Source organism: Camelus bactrianus, chromosome 2 (assembly GCF_048773025.1).
Source record: "Camelus bactrianus isolate YW-2024 breed Bactrian camel chromosome 2, ASM4877302v1, whole genome shotgun sequence".
Classification (NCBI taxonomy): Eukaryota; Metazoa; Chordata; class Mammalia; order Artiodactyla; family Camelidae; genus Camelus; species Camelus bactrianus.
Genome location: NC_133540.1, coordinates 122,384,315 through 122,402,521, shown reverse-complemented (window position 1 = coordinate 122,402,521; position 18,207 = coordinate 122,384,315). Strand labels below are relative to the sequence as shown.

Below are 18,207 nucleotides of genomic sequence, written 5' to 3'. Positions count from 1 at the left end.
AAATACCATATTATCCTTTTAAAATGATGGGTTTTGACTGACTGTGAATCTAGGATGTAAAACATTTTCCTTAGCTTTTACATTAGTTTGGAATGGCGGCGGGGGAGCCCCTGTGTGCTGAGATTAACTATGAGGAATTCAGTATTTCTTAGCTAGTAGTAAACAGGGCAGGCATTTTTCAAGAATTAACTTACATTCGGAGTTCTTCATGGTGGGATCCAACAATATTTCTCCAGTAGCGAAAGTGAGACAGATGTTTCCCTTCCTCAGAGAAGACGACTGTTCGTGTAGCTACAAGGGATGATCCCCATGTCTTCTCCTCAACATAAATGGTTTCTGTTTCAAATCTGTGATTTCTAAGTGTGCAGGTAAAGACAGAAAAATACAGACTTCTAGGTATAAATGTGTAGAACCATCAAAATCCTGGTCCTCGGGTTTTACTAGCATTTACATGTTTAAGAGATCTTATTTGCTTTCTTTTTAATTGTCTCTAATGAAGACTTAGGGAAGTCATCAGATAGATTCAGAGATGTAGGGTGTTCAAAACTGTCTCTGTGTATTATGTCTGGTCAGAACAACATATGTCACAACCCACCCCAGTTGCCTGTATGTCCCTGTGAAAGGATAGTAATGGCCAAAGTTGACCACCCTTTGGGAATGGCACTTGCAATCTTATGATAGTATTGTTTCTAAGCCCTTAAAACAGGTGGCTTTTAATCTTAGTGAAGATATTTAGGGAACCCAAGTCTATAAGTAATCCTTCTCCCATATTTAAGGATGCATTTGGGAGTGAGATACCGGTCATGGTGGGATTCTTCCTTAATTCCTCTTTATTTATTCTCTAAAAAATGTGATTTTAAAAGTTTAGAGAGAAAAAGAAAAGTGAGATGCTCGCCAGCGTACTTTGAGGAATGCAGTGTTGACTTAGCAGGAATTTTGAAATATTTTTCTCCACATGCATCATTTTCCCCCCAAATCTAAATGCAACTATTATGTGTACCATGAGATGAGTTTAGAACTGGAGTCTCAGAATCTTTCACTGTTTTCTGGATTTATAGACATGGCGAATCACTAAACTTCACTGAGCCCTTTATAAGATGAATATAGTAGCTGCTTGCATTTGTTGTGGTTATTAGCGAAAGATAATGTGAAAAAAATCTTTTAAAACAGTAAAATGCTATGAAATACAGTCTACTGTTTCATTAGTATTCACTAATCAAGTGCTAGAGGTTAGCACTGAAAAGGGCACACAGGAAGGAGACGGGAAAGTAAAACAGGAACTAATCTGCAGCCTGAGAAAGAGATACACTGGACCCGTGTTTATCCCGGGTCAACTAGACACCGAGCTACAAAACGCAACAAGAAAATACATCAGAAAGTACTAAATGAATATACATAAGACCTTCATTTGTAAACAAGTTATTCAGTGCTACAGGGACTGAGGAAAGAAACAGGTAACAGGATTGCTTGAAGTTACCAGGAAATATTTTAGAAAAGAAAGACTGAAGGAAAACATATAAAGGACTCTACAAGGCTGGTTTATATCGTGTGTTGGTGAGTAGTGGTAGGTAAAGGTGAATTGAGAAAGAATTTATTAAGAGCAATGCAAAGCCTGCTGGTCTTACTGCCTTTCATTTCAGAGAATGAAAGGCCACGAGGACAACACTGAAACACCACGGTGCATTTATAAGTTCATTTAATTAAATGGGATAATATTTACAATTTGCCAGAAGTTTACAGTTAAAAGGCATTTTGCTATAATTAAAAATAGTTCAGACTACATTATTCAAAAAAAAAGTTCAATTGCCTGGGACTTTGTGTGAGGTTTAGTTTTATCATTAAAAGTTAAGAAAGATACCTGGTAAAAATATGTTAGAACTGAGAGTAAATTTTAATTCATATTATTATTAACATGGTAAATGGTCATCAAGTAATGACTTTAAAATAAAGTCCATAGATATTGACATTAATAATATTATTAGTATTCAATATGAGAAGGAGAGGCACGGAGCTTTGGTCCTATCCGTCATTCCAGTGTGTGCGTTTATAACTTGGACAACCCGGCCTGGTGCCACGATGGCTAGTGTTCTGAGTCATTCACAGAGTCAAAGAGGAAGAAGAAGGCTGCTCAGAAGGAATGTGTACTTTAGTTGCATCAAGCCGATACTTTGCAAAGCAGTGTCTAAAAGATCAGTTGGGTGCACTGTACTGGGTTTATTGGATTTACCCCCATTTTCAGGCCTTATTTAGAGCAAATTCCAGTGATCAGATTTTCACTGGAAGCACTTGCTTTGATCGTGTGGATTGGCTAAATACGCTCAAGGCAGCGTCCTGACAACATGAAATTGATGCTGTGGAAATTTTGCAAATTAGCAGATCTCATTCCTCTTCCTCCAGGCAAGCCACAATAAAACTATCCTAGACAGATGGACATTTATCTTGCTCTTAAACATCTTCAGAGAGAACTTCCCGTAACTTTTTTGCTTACCTCTATTAATTTCCAAACTGGATTAAAACCCTTTCAACTTTATATTATTACCCAGTTTTCTCCAGTTGCAGCTTAAAACCATTTTCTTTTTCCTGGCATTTTAGACAGTGAGATCTGAGAATAACAAGATCATGTTAAAATATCAGCTAAATTATACTGTTTATCATAGTCGCTGGCAACGCTTCTGCATAGGATCTACATCTGTGTTTTTAAACTCTCCAAACAAGTATGAATTCAAGTATCGATACCGTATCATTACCCAGTGATGCCTCACCAAAATGATAATCAATGTTTATATGATTTTTCTTGATAAACTTTGTATATGTATTTAATATACTTAACACTGATTTATAAAGCCTTATCTCCTTCTGATCAATTCTTGAATGGAGACATGTTACACTGTTGTTTTGTTTTGTTTTGTTTTCAAGTATCTATGAGGCATTTCCATTTAATTGAATAATTTAGGAGAATATTCAGATTATACCTTACTTTACTGCTGAGACTTGTAAACTTATTCTCTATGTATTTTATGAGTACAGAAAATTTCCCAGAGTCTTTTGTTTTTATGAGAAAATATTTCTAGTCATGCTACCCTAGGATTTAAGCAAAATGTACAAATATATGTACTTAAAAATTAAATAGATTGCTAATAGTTATTCACATCATGAAAGCAAACTCTAATATACTTTAACATCAGTTTCTTTTGTGAGTTCAGCCTGAATACTTAGAATGATTAAATTCCAACAAGCATTATTTTAGATATACTGTTTTTTCTTCTTTTTTTGTGTTGCAGTACATCCTCAAAATGTACTCTTTGTTCTACACTATACTGTTTACCATTCATAAATACATTATTTTCCCCTTTGCTTGCATTATACCAATTCCATTAAATTGTCATCTGTTATGAGTCACTCTCCTTTTCCAAGAAAACTCCCTGTTTTTGGTTAAAAAAATAGGCTAGGGAAAATATTTAAATCTGTTCTTTTTTAAACATACATTAATTTATACACAAGGGTTTAAGTTACAAGATGATTTAGCTTGGTTCTCTTTGAGTAAGTCATGGTATCATTTGGGAAACAAGAATGCATGGCTGTGATTTTTAGGAAACAAATCACCCAATTTGGGATGCAGTGATTATTGGTTGTAAGATTTGGCAAATACGAGAGAGAGTTAATCTATATGTTGTTACACAGCTGTTTCTATTATTTAGAAATTTCATTTTTTATGGAACTCTGTCATCTTTGATTTATTTTATTGATGGATCAATTAAAACCCATAGGAGGAAAATTCACAGTTCTAAACTAGGTACACAGAAAGACATATATTTTGCAAAGTTTCACACTTCTCTGGTTTTAAATATCACTCTGCTGGTTTCCTTTCCTCTATCGTCTGCATACTTCATGATGCTAGGGAACAAAGGTTGCTCACCTAATATAGAATCAATATATAATAGTCAGATGAGTGTATTATATATTTTACCATTCAAATGCAAGATGTTAGCTTCATCCTGTAAGTTAAGTCCTAATTAAAAAATGTCTAACATGATCAGCTACTTTTCCTGTTTAGTACATTACATTTCTTGTCATACTTATGTGCATACTTTTTACATAATTATCCTAAAAATGAAATCCATTGATACCAAATTGAGATTGTAACTTTTAGTGCCCCCAGATCATTCCTAGAGTGTTTTCAGTGAGCCTGAGGCTGAAGGGACTTTGAAGAGGAGTTCAGTCTCTCACTTAAGGAGCCTGCTATCTTCAGTGTTAGTTTAATGCCATAATCAGGTCTTTGGTGAGACATAGAACCTTCTGAATGAGCAAACCTGTGTAGGGGGCTCTTCATTTAGACAGATAGCAAATGAAATTGAATTTTATACTACGAGGGCTAGATGTCCTTTTAACATCCAAAATGCTGCTTGTGAACAAAAGGGACAACCGGCAACTGATGGTTGTCTGGGTTCTTAGTTGTAAAATGTGTCAGGAATTCAGCATGCGACACCATCAGTAACATGGGAACTGTCCGTGGTCCTATAATCTGCCTACTTTGAACTCACTCTATAAAAGCACACTGAATTGTGATAATCCCCGACAACTGTTGTCAAATTTGCTACAAATAACCTCTCCAACTTTGTGCTTTGCTTCATCTCCAAGGTGCCTTAGCATTTTTTCTTCAGTGACGGCACTCTCTCATATAAACGTGAATCTGTATAACGTACCTTTATAAACATTTTCCAGAACAAGAAAAAACAAAACAAAAAAACACAAGAAAATTTGATTGTTGGGATTCTAACTCACATATGTATAAAATAGTAATTGGCAAGATATTTCTGTGGCTGCCACATTGTCCTTGAGACAGAATGGGTCTTTAGCTTTCTTGCTTACCCGACCCTAGACAGCCACACTTTGCTACCTCTGAACAATTACAATAACCTGCTGATTGAATTTCGATCTCCAGGTTATATTCTCATTAGATCATTTTAACATTGCAGCCAGATTGTTTTCATAATGCATTTTTTTTCATCCCATCACTACCTGGTTCAAAATTATTCAGTTTATTAAAACAAAAACGAAAACCCTTTGTTAAACGCATTATGGCAAAGCCTTGGGGATTTAGCAGAATATTGTCATAGTTCTAAGGGGCCTATAGGAATATAGGCTCTTCCCTGAGAGAGCAGTGACTTTTATTGATAAAGCAACATCTAGTCTCTGGTATCTATATACTGACTTGTCCCAGCATTCTGACTTCCAGGCAGGCTCCAGCCTCCTCTCCCATTGAATCTGCACGTAAGTACTTTGTTCAAATCAAAATTGCCTCTCTCTTGCAGACATCAACTGTGAGCCTCTGCTCACAACTGTCCTTTGAACCTGGCCCCTCCAAAGGGAATACCCGCTTTTATTTTCTGTCTTACTGCATTCTACCCATTTTTTTAGGGATCAGGGTTTGTTTTGGTTTTAGTTTTCTTTTCCTCCCTCACATGTCATTATTTCTGCCTAGGGTAGCTCTTCTCTGAAATTCTGTAACATTCTTCATCAATAGGCCTCTTCCTTGAAACTTGGCCATTAGAAATTCAGCTGAAATCCCATTCACAGAATGAATAGCTCCTGAATCTGTTTTCCTTGCCACCTCTGTATCTAGTGAGGGCTTCAGCAATATATACATTTAATTTGAATCGAGGTTTCACTAAATATTTACTACCTGCTTTGAATAACTTATTGAACTTCCGTGAGCCTAAACTTTTTCATCTATATAATCAGAATGATGATAATACCTACCTTTTCAAGTTATTGTGAAGAATAATGAGATGAGTATATCTACAGACCTTGCCATTTACTAGGCATTCAATAAATATTAGCAATTATTATTGCCGGTTTCAAGTTCCACCTCCCTTGATTACCAGAACATGAAAGTCAACTTTGTTTTTCCTCCAATCTCTATTACCATCTCACCTGCAGCTTTCTTTAGCCTTTTCCTAATTAATTATCAAATGGGTATTATCTATAAATTGTTCCAATAAAAAATGAGATTCTTTATTCCTATGAGAAAAATAAAATGTTTCTTGAAACACTGCGAAAGGATAAATTCTCAAATAATGTAAATTATTTTGCACTCCTCAGAATAGTCCTTTCCTTGGCTATTTTCTTCACTAACGTCCAGGTTGACACAGATGTGCTTTTATGCCGAGGTAAATGACATGGTTGCTGAAACTTCTTTCTAGGATATTCATTTCTATATGGATTAATTAAAATTATTCTTATGCCCTCTATGTAATGTAACTTAAATCTTGGACTGGCTCTTAAACAATCATTACTGGCATTAGATTTGTATATTTAGACACTGATATTCACCTGAATTTTGTACACACAAGGGAAGAAACAGAAGAGACCCTGCCCATAGTCTTACCAGTATTTTTTTTCTTTTTCTCCCATTTGATTTATGTTTTATCAGATTTCTTTTCAAATAGCAAAGTGTTGTTTTTCCCTAGTATTGATTCTAATTACTTTGCTGTGTTGTAAGTCAACTAAATTTTTGGAGTTTGCCATCTTACAGTAGTAATACAAACATGAACTAAACTTCTATTTTTCATACCCAAGAAAATCTGGAAAACTGGAACATAGTCATAATAATTTTGTTGAGACATTGAGAGACCCTGCCTGGCTTAGAAATTATTAAAGTTTTTTTTTAATATTCAGTATTGTTTCAGAGTTAAGTATATATTATGGCATTCTAATTCTTACAAAAAGAATATCAATTAGTAATAAGGTCTTATTACTCGGAAGCTGCACTGAAATATGAATTTTCTATGGATAGGGACAGAACCAACTAAAGTTAATGCAAGAAGATAAGTTTCATGTATGTAATTCAAACAATATGATGTCTAAATTTTTTAAAAAATGAAAACTGGAAATTTCAAAAAAACTTAAAAGTAACAGAATGCAGTGTCTCCAGTTATATTTCAGGATGCCACGTAAGCAAACGTTCAACCTTCGCTGTCATTTTTTTTACGTTTATATTTAGCAACGTTATATATTGTCTCTCATACTGAGAGTTAATCAAAATCTGAAACTAGGCTGAATTATTTTTAGCATTAAAGAAAATCAGATCAGCTTTAGAAATTTTACGTGAGTGAGAGCTCTCTTAATAAAGACATACTGCATTGTATAAATTTACCAGTGCCAGGAGAAAATAACACAGGCAGTCTCGAGTTATTCTAGAGCATCAGAAGAGGAGTGGTTACCGCTGCAAAAGGAATCATAGAATGTTAATGCTGAGAGAAACTTTAAAGATAATCTGTTTTTATAGCAACATCATTTTCATGAAATGAAAGATAAAGCAGTTGATTCTAAACACACATTTACAAACTAGGACAGTGAAGACTCAGATGGGGGTGGGGGGATTTGGTATTAGAACAGGAGGAGGACTGAAGGTGGGAAATAAGGAGGAGAAGACACAGAAGTCTGTGCAGAGATGTGTGGGCTAAAGTCTGAAAGAAACCACCAACAGTATTGTCCGTACCACTCTTTCTCGCCAGAAAATAAGAAGAAGGCTTGCTCACTTCACCCTGGACTAATGAAGGACCCTGAAGCTCTCTCTAATGTACCGAGCGTTCTTATCATCCAAAGATCAACATATTTACTTACGTCTGGTCAATAGTTGTCACATTACTTTTTGGAGAAGTGAAACGTATTTCCTCTTACTAATTCCTTAATTCAGAATAATTCCGTGGTACAATTTGTAATCACATTGTTTAGGGTCAGCACGTCACTGAACTTGTGGCTGAGAACAGATCCTTTCCTGTTTACAGAAAGCAGAAGTGCCCGGGTTTTGGAAAGGTAGCAGAGGGGGACGTGAGCAGCGTGAGAGAAACAAGGTGCAGAAAAATTGCCCAGAAACCCTGAAATAAATTACACTTTTGCATCGTTTTGACACTGTTTATCTTGAACCATATGCAGACAAATGGAGGTGTTTGTGCAGAGAGATTTTCTCATGAGCAGGCACACGAGTTCAACCCTTTCCATAAACACTCCTGTGAAGACGACAAAATCTACCCTGGGCTGAAAAAAACTATTTGCTGTAATTTTCATTGTTCTTTCTTATGAGTAACATTTTCACAACTACCTTCCTTCTTAGAAGGTACTGGAACTGAGAGATGATGGCATTCAGAAAACTTTTAGGGAAAACTTTGGTCCTAGGAGAGCCAAAAAGCCTTAATGGTTTAGCACCGACAAGAGCTTTCTTAGATTTCTGTTCAGAATCAGAAGCAGCACATAACCACGAGCCGTGTTAAAGAGGGTGAAATTACGGAAGTTTCCAGCAGCATCTCAGCTCCGGGCAGTACACAGAAAGTAACCTGCCTCTCGGTACTTGTAGGATAAGATCTGCTTGAGTGCTTGCTTTCTGGCAAGCTAGGGCTTCCCCTTTGTGTATAGTATGCATGATTTAAAAGAAGCTGTGTCAGCACTGATTTATACATTGACAGCTAAGGATAATAAGATATGGGCAAACATACAGCTCACCCTTTTACAGATTAACCTGGAGACTGCATTAGGCAAATTTGATAGCATTAAAAGATTTTGCCAATTTGTCTGGAAACAATTTCTCTTTTGTAGTGTGTCAAGGGTAACACTTCATGCCATTGTGCTAATTTAAATGGCTTTGATAAATTGTTTAAGGGGGTTAGAGAATAGTAGTGTAGATATATATTTAGCACTTTAAAATAAAAAAGGCTATTAACTTAATTGTTAAATGAATTTAATCTGTAAAAATCAAAAGTGCTCAAGAATCTAAGTGTTTTCTTGGAACTACAGCAGCCATATTACATCATGAGTCTTTAAAAGTCTTCTTAGAAAATAAAATTATACTTCTGCATACTTCCTAATGAGCAGAAATGCTTTCGGCTGTTACAGTAGCATGGGTTCAAGCTGTTATTTGGGGAAAGCCTTAGTTTATACAAGCAATAAAATTGTATCTTCTCCAGGGCTCACCTTTTTTATGTTACATGTCTTAGATTGTACCATTTGCATGGCATCAAGGTAGTCTCTTGTATGATTGTGTCCCCTGGAGACCTTCGTAAAAATGAGATGTATATTTCATGAGACATTCTCGGTGTACATAATTTCTAAAGTAAGGAATTTGAAGAGGCCCCACTGAAAGTCACTGGATTAAATCATTGCACCTTTATTCAGAAGTCTTATGAGAGAAATGGCAATTTAAACAGCTCCTTAAGATCAGACCTCCAATGGGAATGAACCCTTTCGTGAATTTTGAACTTGAAACAAGGACAAGATTCATTTGTATTATGATCATTGTCTTACCCTGTACATGTGCACCCCTTCCCGATGCATGGAGAGCTGACAGCTCACCTGCCTCTTTCATCAAACATTTTGTTTCTATCTCAAGTGAAGCATTAAAATACTTTTTCTTTACTGGAATAATAATATCGTTAAGCATCAAGCTACTGTATTTAAATAAAAACTGCTTTAAAAAAAAAAAAGGACAGTGCAGTGGAATTTAGTACTTGTCCATTTCAACCAAGTAAATTCCTTAATGTGAATAAGGAAATTTTAATTCCAAAAACAAGCGGCAGGAAAAAGCAAACAAGTTTGAAACAGCCTTTTTTTTTTTTTTTTTGTCAATCATTGAATCCTAGCAAATGACCACTTAAACTGCTGGAAAAGATGTATTCATTTGAATTTTGCATTATTTAGAATGAACTGATACAGCTTTTAAACATTTTATTGCAGACACACGTAATATTTTAACAAAGTTGCTGCCATATATGTTTCTTAGTGTTTGGGGCTGAAATTAGCATCTTTGATAAAAGCAAACTTATTGAAAATTTCTTAAGATTTTAAAAACTTATTTTCTGGAGAGTGGTATAATTTGGGAAGTTACTTAACTGAAAAGCATGTCATGTTTGCAGTGCCGATAATTCGCATTTAATGCTAACAGTGCAAATTAGGGGAGTGGTGAAGCTTCATGTAAAATGACTGGTAGCTTTCTAAAGTGTATGCCTGGTTGCGAACAGCAAGGAGATAGCTGGGACATCATTTCTCTTTCTTGATTTGGAGTTCTTGAAGGAAAACTGCTTTTAAAAGAAGAAAACCTAAAAGTAGTCTTGCTCTTTCTTGCCAAGGATAGTGAAATTAACATGCAGCTGGGCTTCTCTGATAAATGGATTCTGTTAGGTCACTGAGGGGGTGCATGTGACATTAAGTGATTTACAGTCCTTTACCTTAATGAAATTGTTTCAGCAAGATGACGCTGAAAGCTCTTAATGGATAGCTTTTCTTGATGTAATGAAATTGCATTCCTATGGCATTTAATATAAGGTGCAGTTATTATTTACTGGAGCTTTCCAGGGGCTGCTATTTGCACAGACAGTTCAGAACAAAAAGAGATTTCAGTGGCAGCACTGAAGCCAGAATGGCTTGTGACATTCTTAAGCGGATGAGTGTACGTGTGAGAGCTTTTCAGTTGGTGCAGCCAGGGCTCCAGGGGCCCTTCCTTTCACCTCACCCTGCCAGTGTCCAGTATTTCACATACATTCTTCTAATCTGTTTAACAGGCAGCTGGATTACAACCAGATCAGCTGTATTGAAGACGGGGCGTTTAGGGCTCTCCGGGACCTGGAAGTGCTGTAAGTACGGCGTGTTTCTCGTACTCTTTTAACGGGAGCTTTGTGTCTGGGGAGTGCTAATGTGGAAGCTTATCTGTTAGCTTAAAACCTTGTGTCAAAATGGTTTCCTAAAGACAAACCTTAAATAACTCAGCGAGTACAGAGATGAGTTGAAATGTATGTGTGTGCAAAACCTTGCGTATCTTATCTGTATGCTTGGGTCAAATTGTCTAATTTAGGGAGGAAACCCAAATGTTCACATGTGTTGTCTTTAAGTATTTCTCCTTATAATAAAATAGTCTTATACACAGGATTCGTGAGAATTCCGAGTTGCTATATATCAAGGTAACATCAGTTGTATAGGAGAAATTACAACAAAAAATAAACCTTAGCAGCTGATACGTTGGTATATTTTAGTTGCTATACAATGGAAGGATATTTCTCATTTGAAAATGTCATCGTAACTAGATAACTTATCATCTTTGTAAGGTTATCTTGAAAAGTACTTTCTAATTTTAATAAGCTGCCCATTGGGTCCATTTTAAAGCCTTCACTACTGACTTTGTGAAGCACGACACAGATTTTAACTGTAATTGGCACTCTCTGTCTTTCCTTGCTGGGTAGACATGGCTGACAGAATTGGTTAGGGACAACTGAGTAAACTCTACAGACCTTTGACTTAGAAAAGTAATTTTAATGAAATTGTAAATTTTAGTGAAAAATAAAATTAATGAAATCTAGAGTCACTAAAGCCGTTTAAGCTGCCTACACATTTCTGTAATTTTTCCCAAGGATTCCTATTTCTAACTTTTTCAGTACACTTACCAATTTCTCCCCACAATAAATTATCTTCTGTGCTATAAATCATCGCTGACTCAATTTGTTCAGAAATCCAAAATTGAATTAAATGTGAAGTGATTTTAAATTTTTAGTCCATTCGTTAAAAGTTATCCAGACATCATGAAATCCTCCTGAAAAACAAGAGATTCCATTGCTTTATACATTGAGTTTAAAGAGCAGAATGTAATTCTGAAAACAGTTGATTGTCTCAACTAGAATGGCTTATTTGAGTATTATTTTCTAGGTGATTTTGGTTTTGATTGCGAGTAAATGAATAGAATTTCTAGCTGTGTCATGTGCTGCTAAGTTATTAATTTCTTTTAAAGAATTATGTAAGAATATGTTGGTTGAGATGAATTGTTCTGAGAATGTATACTGTTCTCTAACCACATAAGAGACCACCTTTGTTTCTGTTGATAACAACCTAACTTATTCTAAAGGAAAAACATTCAGTGCTTCTCATGCATGTTGTAATTATAAGGCCACTTCTTACATTGTGTTCCAGAGCCATTTTTAATATAGGAAGCTCGCTGATGCTATTTCAGAGTCAGAATCATTGGGGTACAACTGTGATTTCATGGTGGTCTGATGTCAAACCACAGTCAATGTCATGAATGTGCAGGGACTACCGCAGGTGGTATGTAACTGAACAGAGAAGATCAAATCAAAGAATTTGTTGCTAAGTCAGTGTTCCTAACTAGGAATATGAATGACACCAGACATTTTATGGAAGCCCTCCTGAATGTTTTGAATTAATTAAAATCCCTACATTTTTATTACATAAAAGAATTTAAAATACTTATCAGGTATAGAATAACTAATATATATGTAGTGAGGATATATTGAGTGTTTTATATATAGAGGGAGAGAGTCTATATATATATATATATATGTAAAGAGAGAGAGAGAGTACCCACGATGTGCCAAGCACTGTGCTAGGCACTGAAAACACTTTACTCACAAATATAGTAATATTCGTTTGCTTTTTTTTTTTGTTACAAACTAATATCATTGTTTTAAGAAACAGTAAGTTCAGGAAAATGCAATCGCCTCATGTATTTTGTCATGTTAGCAAAATGCCTAGAAAGTGACAAGACCCACTATCATGAAACACAGCCAAAAGTGATAAACATTTTGTGGTTCATGGCATTAAAATGAAAATCCAAAATGCTGGGAACTCTTTTGAGGACCTTAATATATAGGTCTCATAGAGCTACCTAATGGTAGTTCAGAGTTTGTTTGCTAAAGGGAAAGAATTAAAATTATTTAATTTTAAAATGTGAATTTTTTCAAAAGAACTTTAATGTCTTATATTAAAATATTATAAAGTCAAGCAGACATTCTTTTAATATATATTAATTTTAAATGCTCATAATTTATGCAATCTTTAAAGAAATTAATTAATGAAACATTTAAGGCCACGTTGGGTAGAGTACCGGAAAGTGTACGATTTGTTAAGCCCAAATCTCTCATCAAGTAAATCAAAATTTACCGATTATATATGTCTGGTCTGCGGCTTTTTAAAATAGAGTTACCATTTGGAAGGGTTCCAGAAAGAAAGTTGCTTGTTTTGCTTCTGTTATCAATCCATGACTCTTTAGGATCTGTCTTTTTATTACATGGAAATTAATACAAGAGCATGAATTTGTACATGACCTTAAATATCAGATTCTCATTGTTTTATTTATTTATTTTTTAATTTTAAATCCGTGAATCATTTGAGAGTGTATGAATATACTGAAGCTAAACAGGAGAAGATGAGGGTAATCATATTGGGCCACTGATGAAAATTTGTTAGAGTAAAATATCTATTAAAGAAGAGACTGATTAAAGTTCAAGGAGAAGCCAAGGCAGAGAAAGCAGAGACAGTTCATCACTTGTATGTTCATAACAAACTGACGTTTTGTGTAAGTCTCACTGGTAGGATTTAGAACTTTACTTTCTTATTATGAAGATAGTATCTCAAAAATAACATTGGAACCTAAATGAAGATCAATATTTTCTTTTGCTTCAGACACTAGGTTCAGAAATAAAATATATCCCTTGAGTTGCCAGTTTCATATGGTTAATTTCTTTTCTTTTCTATAGAATGGACATAATTTAATTGAATTGAAACATAGTGATTCATATCCATTCAATACTAGACTCTCTGCCAAATCCTATGCTTAGCACTAGGGAATAAGAAAGAATAAATCAAGATCTAAGTCTGAGAGGGCCTACATGACTACCAAGACAAACATTTCTTATTTACACACCAGGATGTCCTTCGTACAAGAATACACTCTCATTACGAAGAGAAAATCTTCAGGCTGAACATAGAAATAGACTTTCATACAGGAAAAAGTGTTTGCAAATAAAAAAGGACAGTGTATAAATCCACGCTGTTTCAGAATAGAAATTGATTATGGCCGTAACATATACAGCTCATCATACCTGATCAACACTTACACTTTCTATTAATTCCAAAATAACCTCATTGGTTTCACATATTGTTCAGTTACCAGGTATTAGTATCAATATTGCTTTGCCAGCATCAACACTGAATAAAAATACTAAGATAATTTATTCTTTTTGTTGCAATAGTTTGAGAAAAGTCTTCAAATTGCTAGCCAGTGGCTTCTGCATGCAATGAAAACTCTCTTTTGTGTGCAATTATAAGAAACTATAGTTCAGAGTTAATGTGTGTCTGGTGAGTGTGAATTCCTTTAAAAAATGTTATTCCCAAAGTCACATTTCAGTATGCTGTGTACTCTAAAGATTTTAGCTGTATAAAGTCAGCATAAATTTTGAGAGTGGTAAAAGGGGTCATTTGAAAACAAATCCCTTTGAGAAGTGAAACCTTTTAGTTCAAACATCAGGATATGTTTTAATGGTGTTTGAAAAAAAATCTCATTTCACTTGAGTGCAGAAAAAAATGCTAGAGGGTTTTGAATAACATGAGCCAACTAATTCGGTGCTTTATAGGTCCTTCATAAAGTGGGTTTTTTTTCTATGTGGACTTAATTCAAATCACTTGGATTAATTCTTGTATCATTCAATACATTGCAAAACTGGATCATAAAGAGAGTCAGTGAATGTTCTAGATCTGTAGCTGTCATGCCCTCCTTTACTGAGACGCTAATATTAATCCCCCAACCCCTGAACACCCCACATCCCACCACTGATAGTCATAGCCACCAGCTGACCTAAAGTGGCCTTACAGATGTATCTTGCCTAATCCAAACAGACTTGACCCACAGACTCTACAATATTTGAGTTAGTTTCCAGTATTTAAAAATTAGAAGAATTGATCTAAAAATTTCCATTTCTAGATTCTCTTGAGAAAGTCAGATTATTTGGCAGCCTTCCATTGCAGCAGAGCAGCAGTCCCTTGGAGCTGAATATTCATTGCTTACAACAGAGAATAGCATGACTAGCTGACCGAGGTCCTCCTGGTTCCCAGCTGTCTATCTGCTCTTCTCCGTCTCTCTTCTCCACTGTGTTTCTTTATCGGTCGCCCGCTTCTCTCATGCATATTGTCTTCCTGGCCTCTGTAGGCAAGTAAATGTGCAACCTCTAATTGAGACCCTTCTCTGATATCAAACATCAGCCCTGAGCCTGCCTTTCTTGTGTCCTTCAGCAACTTGCCTCGTTTAGTCACCACCCCACTGTATCGTCTTTAGACTTGAATCATTTGCCATCTGCACACTCTACTCACACATCCCTGAGATGACTGGTCTCCTCGCTGTCCTGCCACAATCAGACTTTTCCAAAGGGGGTGGGGACGATATCTCTCTTCTAAATCTTATTCACTTTGAGTTTTTGTGATTTGTGTAATTCCTCTCCCCATTTGGACTATATGCTATTTTGGGACAGGATTTGTGCCTGATTTATTTTTAGAATGTTCCATGTTTCCATAAAAATAAGAATCATTCAGGAAATATTTGATGAATGAAACAGGAGGAGGAAGTGTATAGTCATAATAATTCAACTAACAATGCTTGTTGTGTTAGAGGGGAAAGTAGGAAACATTTGAACCAAGCAAGAATTATGCTTATTTTCACCGTAGCTCCCTTGACCCCCCATCTTCTTGACTCTCGCTTCAGGAAATCATGGTCACCATCACCGAGCACTGAACAAAGAACAGGATACATGGCTGCAATTAAAACCTGCTAGACTATATTACGCTTTTACTGTACTGCTACAGCATGTCACTTCATCCTTACCTAATGCAAGTACCAAATACAGATATTGTTCTTACTACTCAAATTTCAGCAGCGGCTGATGTCCGCAGTAAAGAACAGTGACCAGGACTCTGTTCCAGGACCTGTCAGAACTGATTCTGCGCCACTCCCGTGAGATTTCAGTCGGAGAATTCACATTGGTTCATTTACTCTCAGACACCAGTTATACGTAGTACCCCTCAGATGAAGTGTAATTGTTCAGTTTTTCCAGCCATGACTGTCTCAGGTTCATTCCTTAACCAATATCGTAAGTAGACATGTATGTACACAGGGCGTAAAGCAACATGGTCGAAGCTGCTATGGCTAAAGCCATAAATTTGTAATCAATGTATGATGACTGCAGAGGAATGTGTTAAAGTGTGAAGTGTATTTACCGTCGTGTGTGTAACAGAGAGCATTCCTGGTGCCATCTTTACCAGGTGCTTGTCCTGCTGTCTTGGAGAAACAGAATCATAAGAAGTTTCCTCTCTGTTAATATATGGAGTACTCAATAAATATTCATATTTCTAAAATTTCTAACTTTTTTTTTACTCTACAGCACTCTCAACAATAACAACATTACTAGACTTTCTGTGGCAAGTTTCAACCACATGCCCAAACTTAGGACCTTGTAAGTAGCTGCAATGTGCATCAAGTCAATTTAACCAATTAATGATTCCCCTTAGGCTATATTTTTAGTATGCAAAGAACAGTACCATTAGCTCATCATGAGGTAGACAAGGGAAACACCGCTTTTTAAAAAGTTCTAGATACGATATTTGAGTAAATGAACTATTACTCTGAAAACGTGAAAGCTTTCTTTTAATTGATAATGTGTTACGGGAAGTTGAGGCGGGTAGAAAAACGTTTACTTTGAGCTATTGTGGAGGTCACATTTCATTAAGAAATGGAAAGCTCCTTGATTGGCTGTCAGAAATGATAAATGGTAAATCTTTATGATTTTATTACTGTACAACCAGCAATCCTAATACAGCTAAACTGGCCCTGCAGTACTCTTTGTAATGTAAAATTACAGCCTCACCCTTTAGTGCTTCTATAATTAAGGTTGTGCCAGCGTCTATATTTAAATATATCTTTTCAGGGGTTACAGATGGACATTAAAATATTTTAGGTGAATAAAAAGGATTCTCTGATAAAGTATTTGCTACAGCTATCTTTTTCTCTTAGAGGAAAATTAATCCTCAAAACCCAGGGTGGAGTATTTAGTGAAAGCATTTTCAGAGATAAATCTCATTTGAACTGGGTTTCAGAATCACCTTGACCTAAAAAATATATACAATATGTGAGACATGCTGGGAAACATAACCAAAGCATTGGACTTCTTGACAAAAGTGTGTTTTTAAGTAGGGTAAATATATTTTGATCAGGTTTTCAAAATATTTTTATTATCACTGAAAGCATAACATTTATTTCCTCTCCAATAAAAAATTAATTAGATCACCACTTTTTAATGAATTAGATAGCACCAATTTCAGTGTCATTTTTTCTCACAAAAATTTAGCTCTTTACAGGATATCATTATTATAATTTCCTTGGAATACAATTTAGCAAACTACAGTCATTATAAAAGTAAGTAGACGTAACTAAATTTTGTTTTCTTGGGGCTGTTAGATTAAGACTAATCTGGCCAGATGAACAGCCCAGTTGACTCAAACTATATTTGATGAAATTGGTTTCTCATTAGCTTTAGCTAATTTTTTAAAAAACAAACTGATCAAGCTTTCAATCCTTGAAAAACTAACGCCTGTAAGTTAAGACTTACTAAGTCTGTAAAAACACCTAAGACTGTAGATGTCTAAAGACTGTAAAAACATCTGTCATCTGCATTTTTGACAGTGGGTTTTATTTTCCTGTAGAAATCCACTACAGTTTGTCTTACTAATCAGGTTTTTACATTTTTGTGTTCCTTTCTCATTTCTGATGTGTGCACATCTAATTGAATCATCATAATGTGCCTGGTTTAGATGGAAATATTTAGAGAACAATGATGTGGAATGTGTTTTGTGGCCTCCAAAGAATGCCACTCTGCCCTCCAAGCAAACTTTGCCAGAGGTCATCCAGCCTTCCCAAAATGTCCCTTTTTGTCCTGTGGCATGCCGTCTAGTTTGAGCGAGACAGTCTGTTCCATATCTCCAGGCTCAAGGAGAATGTAAAACAGTCGTCTAACTTTAAATTCCCTTGCTTTGGTTGTTTCATTATTCTATATTATCATTGCTACTTAAAAATTCCATTTTTATGGTCCAATTATCTTTCTGGACTGGGTTCCATGTTTTAATATCCATTACTGTTATTGGGTTAGAATTGAGCACATCAGCTAAAAAGGACTAAAATGGTATTACTGTGTCATAGATGATTCTGGGAATGATGCTTTGATTTATAGCTTTGGATGTCCTTTTCTTTAGTTTGAGAAAACATAAAAGGCAGTTTGAAGTCATTTACCTAATTTAGTGGATACATTTGTCTGATATTTTATTAATGGAGAAGTGCTATTTGCCACTTGGACGGGACCCATGATCTGCTGTGGATCCCTGCCAGCCGAG

General features: G+C 35.6%; 1 protein-coding gene across 2 annotated transcripts in view; it reads left to right on the top strand.

The window, feature by feature from the left end:
- The window catches only part of SLIT2 (slit guidance ligand 2), a 347,888-nt gene that overhangs the window by 212,126 nt on the left and 117,555 nt on the right, over positions 1-18,207 (top strand). For both annotated transcript variants that reach the window (XM_074349832.1, XM_074349827.1), the window contains exons 6-7: positions 10,554-10,625; positions 16,206-16,277. In XM_074349832.1, coding sequence (XP_074205933.1) covers positions 10,554-10,625; positions 16,206-16,277 — 144 coding nt within the window. The remainder of the gene's footprint in view (positions 1-10,553; positions 10,626-16,205; positions 16,278-18,207) is intronic.